Source organism: Spermophilus citellus (assembly GCF_964194105.1).
Source record: "Spermophilus citellus genome assembly, chromosome: 12".
Classification (NCBI taxonomy): domain Eukaryota; kingdom Metazoa; phylum Chordata; class Mammalia; order Rodentia; family Sciuridae; genus Spermophilus; species Spermophilus citellus.
Genome location: NC_138198.1, coordinates 93,887,464 through 93,895,892, shown reverse-complemented (window position 1 = coordinate 93,895,892; position 8,429 = coordinate 93,887,464). Strand labels below are relative to the sequence as shown.

Genomic DNA, 8,429 nt, shown 5'->3' with positions numbered 1-8,429 from the left:
ATTGAGCAGCTCTCACCATGTATTGTTACATCTTACCATATTTCCAACTCATATCATTCTTCCATTTTCTCATATTCTTTAAAAATGGATGTTAGGTGTGCTGTCATTCTTACTAGTTACCACATGCCTACTTATATTCTAATAGGAGCATTAATTCTCTTTGCTTCTCACTAGAATTCTTTTTCTAGTCACAAGATTCTAGAGGATTTCCACACACATCTGTTTTTGGTATGTTGTTCCTCTATCCTGTTAGGTCTTTTGAATGGGGTCATGTCTATAAGAAGTGTGGGCAGAAACCACACTTCTGTTGCTGATTAACCTGTACAACTTTCCACTTTACTATAGTAAATACCAGCTTCTTTGTGCTAGGTTCCTCAGAAGAGGGGGAGTCTTGACTGATCACAGTTGTTACTTGTTGTCATTTCCCTTTGCAAAAGCTATGAAATATCACACATGAGGTGTCTGGAGAGTAAGTCACAGACCCAGCAACTAACATATTTTTTGAGCACCCAAGTCCAAGGAAGTATACTAGAACTATAAGGACAGAGCTTTGAAAATGAATGATTTGGCAGATTCCAACTCAGGGACTTGGGGATTAACCTGACAACAATTCCAATACTGTAACAAAGGTGTCCTCATACCTAGGAGAGGGAGTCAGAATCTTAACATTTACCAAGGCTCTTTCTTAACCTCCACTTCCTCCATAGAAATTCTAGCCTAGCCTGTAGGTTGGGCAAGAAAACCACATATTAGCCCTTTCTCTTGGGTCATATCAACCAAGACAAAGCTACTCACTCCTCTGTTGTCCAAGTATTCTAGGATTTTCCTTTTTAAACAGAAATTTCTCGATTGACTCATATATTGCATTAGGCACTATATTTCAGAGACTGGTTCTACCCACACTTCTTATGGACATGACTCCACTTCAAAAGAGCTCAACAGAAAAGGCTTCATTGGCCTTTACCTGTTGCTCCTTTTACTATGAACACTCCCCGCTGGCTAAGTCCTTTCATCTTTCATGTCATTTCCCCTATTCCCTTACCCAAAGTTGAGAGCTCCTTGAGTTACATAGCACTGACCACACCATGGTGCTACTACATGATTGACTGCCTTGCCCATTACATGACAGAGATTATGCCTGATCTTCCATTGCATCTCAAGTCTCAAGTACAAAGAAAATTCTCAAAAACAAAATAAATTGTTGGATACATTAATTTGTATTATTTCTTCTCATGCATATCTAATTTCTGACCTGCCCTGGACTCAACACTGATAAAACTTTCCCTACTTTTTTTTTTTTCTGCTGTCAGTTCTGATTTAATAAGAAATTTTGATTTCCTGAGACAAACAGTCCCTTATGCTGTCCACTCTCTCCCAAAGTGGGGGCACAGTGACAATCAGATGCAGTGACTGAGCCTGGGTCCCTAACCCCTTTCAAGACATTCTCATAGAAAATGAGGTTTCAATGTCACATTCCTGCTTTTCATATTTCCTGAGTATTTTTAACAGTAAGCGAAAAGCTGGAAGTAATAATTCTTCCATCCTCTGCTTTCATTAGTCACAGGAAAAAGCTTTTAAGGAACAATTTGCACTAGCAATGTGTAGTATTGCATAAAGCCTTAGAATGACTCAAGACCTAGTAGTTAACCTTTATGGAGTTTTGCTCCAAGAAAAACCACTTCTAACAAAGATAAAAAATCTTACTGAAGCATTTATAATATTCATTGTATTCACAAGTTACTTTACAGTGTGGACTCTCTGATGGCGAATAAGGACTGATCTGTGCCTGAAAGCCTTCCCACATTCATTACATATATAAGCTTCATCCCCAGAATGGATTTTCTGATGCTGAACAAGGGCTGAGCTCCTTTTGAAGGTTTTGCCACATTCATTACACTGATAAGGTTCCTCTCCACTGTGAATTCGCTGATGTCTGATGAGGTTTGAGCTCAGACTGAAGGCTTTTCCACATTCATTACATTCATAGGGTTTCTCCCCACTATGTATTCTCTGGTGGGTAATCAGTTCTGAGCTCTGCCTGAAAGCTTTCCCACATTCATTACACTCATACGGTCTCTCTCCTGTATGAATTCGCTGATGTCTAATAAGCTTGGAGCTCTGGCTAAAGGTTTTCCCACACTCATTACACTCATACGGCTTCTCACCAGTGTGAATTCTTTGATGTATAATAAGATATGAACTTTGACTGAAGGCTTTACCACACTCATTACATTTACAAGCTTTCTCACCAGTGTGAATTTTCCGGTGTCTAATGAGGGCTGAGCTTTGATTGAAGGCTTTTCCACATTCACTACATTCATATGCTTTCTCACCACTATGAATTCTTTGATGAATAATCAGATATGACCTTAAACTAAAGGCCTTCCCACACTGGTTACATTTATAGGGCTTTTCTCCAGTATGGATTCTCTGATGTTGTGTTAAAGATGAATGCTGCTTGAAACTGTGCCCACACACATCACATCTATAAGGTCTCTCTTCTGAAGGAACTTTCTGACTTGTTATAGAGTTTGTACTTAGAATCAAGCATCTTTGAGGCTCATCATGATGGTCTCTCTTTCCTAAAGATTTGTGTGTGAAAATCACCTGCCTAAAACTACTCCCGTGTGGAGAGGATCTTCTTAATTTCTGCCCCATAGCACTTCCTTGTTGCCAGTCTAAATTGCTTTCACGCTCACTAACCACTCCAAATGAAGGTTCCTGAGAGAGTCCCTGTGAATTTTCTCCTGAAATGTCCTGTGTTGTTGTTTCTTTGTTCTCACAATCTGAAATGATAAACAGCAAACAAACAAAAAACACATTAAAGTTTTCCATTCACTCTCTATATTCATTTTCTATGAAAGAAAATTGAAGGGTCTACCTACAAAGATGTCACTGTCCATGTCTCTTCCTTGCTTACATTGTCAAGAAACCTCATTCTAACTCACAGTATATTTCTTGACATGTTCTCATCTCCATTTTGCAATCTAGTTTCTGCCTTACCTAATTGCTCATACTCACCACTTCCACTGACACTATTCTCATCAAGGTCACAAACTTGATACCTACATAAATCAATAGGTAATTTTAGGGTCTTATTTAGTCAGCATCTCTGTAGCATTGATACTAAGGACCACATCTGCCTTTTAGAGACATTTCCTTCCAGTCATATTTGACTTGAGTTCTCGGACTATTCCTTTTCAGATTCTAGGCTAATAACTCAAACACCAGTGTTCCTTCTTTCAGTTCTTTTTTTGTTTCCTGGATTCTAATGTATCCTTACTCTACAAGCTCTCTATCCCCTAGGCTACATTTGCTACTTATATTGTAAGTTAATGCCTCCTCATATCCCAATCCATTTTGTGCTTATTTCCTAAGTATTCAAATGCTCCAAACCAAGTATATCATCAGATATATTTGCTTGTTTTCCCAGTTAAAACACAGTACCACTATTACCCAGGTAAATCAAGACTGAAACACCTTCAACTCCTCTCTCATACTCTGCTTTTAAACAATGACCAGAAACTGCAATGCAATTTTAGTGTTGAAGAACAGTTTTCAGTTTTGGTCTTCCCTATGCCTCACCATAACACATGATTTATTTACTTTAGCCACTTGGATTAGAAGACTCTAACAGGCCTCTAGTCTTGCTTCCCTCAAATCCATTCTCTACCCTAAAGCTAAATTCTACATTACAAATTCAACCATGGCTCTCCTTCCTCCAACACCTTTCAACTGTACCCCTCTATTTAAGAAACTGTATATGTGAATCCCATTTTCTTCTCTATTTTTTCTCAACACTCCTCCCTTGTTAATTCTCTTCGCAAGTCAAACTGAATTCTACTCTTTCTAGGATGAGTTCTGTTCTCTCACCTTCAAGACTGAGGCCTTTGCTTGGGACACTTATCCTTCTGCCTATTTGCCTGGCTTTCTTCTACACATAGTTCAAATCTTAGCTTAGATGATTTTCTCCAGGAAGTGTTCCTTGAACCTTTAAGATTAGGTGCCATTTTTTTTTTGGTGCTCCCATAGTACCCAGTGTCTACTTTTAGTCCATAACTTACTATACTAGAAATGTCTTTTTGTTCATCCACCACCCACCTAGACCTGAAAGCTCCTTGGAAGTAAGACTCGGTACCTACCATAGTACTAGACATGTATCAGCACTCTATAAAGTTTGAATGAATGAATGAATGATAAGGAAATGGACACAAGGAGGGCTGACTGAAATTCATGTGCATTACTGAATACAAAGCTCCTAAAGTGAGCACCACTGGTTTAGAATAACAGCAGTGATGCTCATGTGTTGGAAGTTTGATGAGTTCCCAGACAAGTTCCTATTCCTCACCACGTTTAGGGGAAAGGCAGGGTTTCCAAGATTTCAGTTGTGTCTTTAAAGGTTGGAGCTGAATGTTTGTTGACTCTTGGGATGCTGCTAGACATGTCAAATCCTTCCATGGCACTGTTGGTCCCTGTGGATTAGCTGGGACCTGAAATTAGTAAAATATGGTTAGCTTTGTGGCAAAATCTCTAGGAAAACAGACCTTGTGAGAGTAGAGGCAGAGCTCTGATATACTTCAGGGTTATGGTTCAAGAGATATGTAACTTTTTATCCTACTGTTATGACACTACATGCTCCAGGCTGTAAATTCCATTTCCCACAGCACATGACTTCTGTCTGTTCCCACCTGCTGCACTGGATCATCAAATTCTCTTTCCAAATCTTCCAACAGGGTCACAGCTTCCTCCCCAGTTCTTGGACTATGTTGCTGAACCCAGATTTGCAGCTCCTCAGGTAGGATGCTCAGAAACTGCTCCAGCACCAGAAGTTCTAAGATCTGCTCCTTTGTGTGCAATTCTGGCATTAGCCACTGATAGCAAAGCTCCTGGAGTCGGCCCAGAGCTTCCCGGGGCCCAGGTGTCTCATGGTAACAAAACTTTCTGAACTGCTGTCGAAACAATTCTTGGCAGGATTGGATACTCCCATTCTGTTTAAATTTCTGACCCCAAGAAAAGCTATCTTCTATTTTCACTAGTATTAATTCTTGTTCCTGATGATCCTGAGGTATCTGAGTTGAAATTGCTCTGGAATCCACAGCCATTCTGGAATTAAACAGCTTAGCAAGAACCTCAGTACAACCAGGTTCTGTGTGTGAGAGATTTGGGGGGTAATCTCTTCTTTCCTAAAGGATATAAAATCACAGTTAACTTATGGTAGGGAAAAAAGTCTCAGGAAGTTGTAATAATATAGATCAATAACTCAAAGAACATTTAAAGGGAACAGGTTTGAGTCTAATAAGCAACAATAGAATGATCAATTAAAAATCATTAAAAAATCATTACATCTCAGTGTCTCCTACTCTCTAGAATTTCTACTACTGTTAATTTTTTTAAATTTTGTTTTAGTTGTAGTTGGATGCAATACCTTTATTTTATTTTTATGTGGTGCTGAGGATTGAACCCAGCACCCCGAATGTGCTAGGTCAGCAGTCTACTGCTGAACCACAACTCCAGCCCATACTGTTAAAATTTTTAGAAGCAAAAGAATGAAACATTAACATGACTCACACAGTGAGATAAATACTTCCTTTTCAATTCCCTCTCAATCATGATTACACAAAGGAGGGAAATTTGTCTTTAACATGTATATAAAACTTACTTACTTTTAAAAATAAAATATAGACCTCAGACTGACTTCCAAGGGTAATAACATCTAGGTAGAATTTAATTAAAAAAATTTTATTTGTAGATGAACATAATACCTTTATTGTATTTATTTATATGTGGTTCTGAGGATTGAACCCAGTGTCTCACAGGCACTAGGTGAGCACTCCACCACAGAGCCACAACCCCAGCTGGTGATGCTGACTTTTTATTTTTAGCTAGCTTCTATCTATAGCAGGTAATGCTGATTTTCATTTAAGGTAGTAATAGCACATATTCAAAAATTCAGATTAAACATGAGTTGAGTTAAATAAAAATATTACAGGGGGCTAAGGCTGTAGCTCAGCGGTTAAGTGCTTGCCTCGAATGTGTGAGGCACTGGGTTCAATCCTCAGCACCACATAAAAGTAAGTAAAGATACTGTGTGTTCATTTACAACTAAATAAATATTTTAAAAATATTACAGGATATTTTCCATTTGATCACATTTATTCACTTAATTTCTTTACCAAACACTGAAGCACTTATTACAGGCTCTGTCCTGAGGTGGCATTGGGTTAAAAAGGTTTTAGTTCATGAATCTATTGAGGAATCAACAAAGATAGAACTGTAAAATGCTTACCATGAGTTCAAAAACATGACAGATACAGACACAAAAGATGCAAAAAAGATCAGGCTCAGCTGTCAAAAAGCTTAAGGTTATTCTGGGAGCAAAAATTTAAAAATAAACGAAACATAGTAACAATTATATACCAAGTTTTGAGATATAGACCAAACACTATCTGATTTCCGGATGGGAAGGATAGCCACAGAAGCGTACGCTTTTTATGTTCATTCAGAAGGACCAGTAAAAATGATTAATATTACGGAAAGTTTAGAAACTAATTAGAATATACAGATTATGAATCTCTGGTTTACCAACCAGCCCGGCTGCACTCAGCCCTCCTATTCTTTATATCCCATGTTAAACCACAGCATTTGCGAAGTCACGGAGGTGGAGGCGCAACTGTGCTTTCCGCTGGCAGGCAGGAAGGAGCTTGAGTGCTGGCCTCTGCTGCCTCCCCAGGACTCTCGGAGTCTTTGCCCTGACCTGGGGGTGGGCAAGCCGAAGAGCGGAACGCCTCCATCTTGCCCTAGCACCCAAATAGGGCGCCAGCCCTACCCTCCCTCCGCCTTGGGGCCCGTGTCCCTCACCGCGAAGCCCAGGAGCCGCCAGGGCACAAGCTTCGACCCAGAGCGGGGAGCCACAAAGACCGGAAATCTGCATCTCGGCCTTCCGCTCGCTCGCCCCCGGGAGCTTCCGTCCGCCCCGCCCCTTGCTTGAGGGTAGCCAATCAGAGCCGCAGGTTCTGTTCCTCCCACCGCCTTTGCTCAGGGTTCGCTGGGCTGGCAGAACCGAGATGCCGACGAGGTTGAGCGGACCGTAGGTGGCCTCCTTTTCTGAGGCCGCTTTTGCTTGCTTGAACCCGGTCTTCCCGCTCCCCGATTGTAGTGGGTGTGACGTCATTTCCGATTCTTCTCACTCCCAATTTTCTAGCAAAGTATGCAGATTTTCCTGTAGAAAAGAACTGATTTTCCACTTCTTTTCCATGATCTCTGACAAAAGTAAACGGATGGATGAATGAGCAGAACAAAAAGTAACAATCACTTATATTGCTCTTTAAGCGTGCCATACCAGCCTTGCAACAGCTCTGTGGGCTACACTCAAGTCCCCAAACTTTAAAGACTCAGGTCCCAGGCTACCGTCTCCAGTGCGGGCTTTCCCTCCCTTTTTTAAAAGCTGGCATTAATCTTGCTATTAAAAAGAAAATAGGCAATTTAGTAGGTGAAAAATGATGCCTCATGTCTTCACTTTGTGAGCTTGAGGTTAGTCCTTCTCACCGTGTGGGGTAGTGCACGCCTGAAATCCCAGAGATTCGAGAGGTTGAGGCAGCAACATGGGAAGGGCAAAGCAGCTTCAGCAATTTAGTGAGGCCCTAAGCAACTTAGAGAGACCCTGTCTCAAAAAATAGAAAGAGCTGAGGATATAGTTCAGTGGTTAAGCGCTCCTGGGTTCAATCCCCAGTGCACCCCAATACCCCCCTCCCCAAATTTCCTTCTCATGTTTATGGTTCAGAGAAATGACTTTCCCTGTTTTTGAAATTAAGGTGTTAGTGTTTTCCTCTATTTGTGGGGATTATTGTTTTTGAGACTATTAATTCATTGGTTTTTTTTTTACTTATTTGTAATTATTTGTAAATGTTAGTTAAAAGGAGAATAATAATGTGATATATACATAGAATATTAAGTCTCCTTTATGATCTAACACACTTGAACCAAAGCTATTTGGAAACAAAGGTTCTTTAGCATTCAGCACTAAATTAATAAATAATCTCAATCACTGTGAAATTGAAGCCAGAATTAGACAGGCAGTCAGTATAGATAGGTAAATGGAGTCAGGTTGGATCCAGGAGGCCAATTTTGATTGAGTCTGGCAAGTTGGAGACTGTCCCCTGATGGATTGAAATGTTAATTTCTTCCAAGCCCTTTCTTCTGCTCCAACCTGTTGGTAGGGTTGGAGGTCCCAGGAATTGTGCCTCCCTGTAGGAAGCTATAATTACTGTGTCCTTGGCAGCTCCGTCCTACCCTTCCCCCTTCAGCCCACCTGATTCCCACATTTTGGTCAACCCACAGAGCATTCCCAAGCCTAGTCACATTCTCAGGCAGGAGACAGATAAGGGGAAGAGGGCAGGAGAACAAAGGAAGCCTAGGACATAAAAAAAGGG

At 40.5% G+C, this 8,429-nt stretch overlaps 1 protein-coding gene across 2 annotated transcripts; it reads right to left on the bottom strand.

Annotated features, from left to right (window-relative positions):
* Positions 1-878: 878 nt before the first annotated feature.
* On the bottom strand, positions 879-6,986 carry ZNF397 (zinc finger protein 397). Of its 2 annotated transcripts, none has more exons than XM_081262716.1 (4): positions 6,859-6,986; positions 4,689-5,183; positions 4,349-4,490; positions 879-2,786 (listed from the first exon to the last, which is right to left on the bottom strand). In XM_081262716.1, exons 2-4 carry the CDS (start codon positions 5,100-5,102, stop codon positions 1,738-1,740), a joined length of 1,605 nt encoding a protein of 534 aa, XP_081118842.1. In that variant the 5' UTR covers positions 5,103-5,183; positions 6,859-6,986; the 3' UTR covers positions 879-1,737. The 2 variants fall into 2 exon arrangements, with proteins under 2 accessions (XP_081118842.1, XP_081118841.1); XM_081262715.1 differs by lacking the exon at positions 6,859-6,986 and adding an exon at positions 6,287-6,852.
* Positions 6,987-8,429: the final 1,443 nt, after the last annotated feature.

Bases quoted from the DNA above. Each gene is read 5' to 3' on its own strand.
- ZNF397 (XM_081262715.1), bottom strand. The intron at 4,491-4,688 runs GTGGGAACAGAC...TACTAATTTCAG, and splicing joins TTGATGATCCAGTGCAGCAG to GTCCCAGCTAATCCACAGGG. The intron at 2,787-4,348 runs GTGAGGAATAGG...TTATCATTTCAG, and splicing joins CTGCCTTTCCCCTAAACGTG to ATTGTGAGAACAAAGAAACA.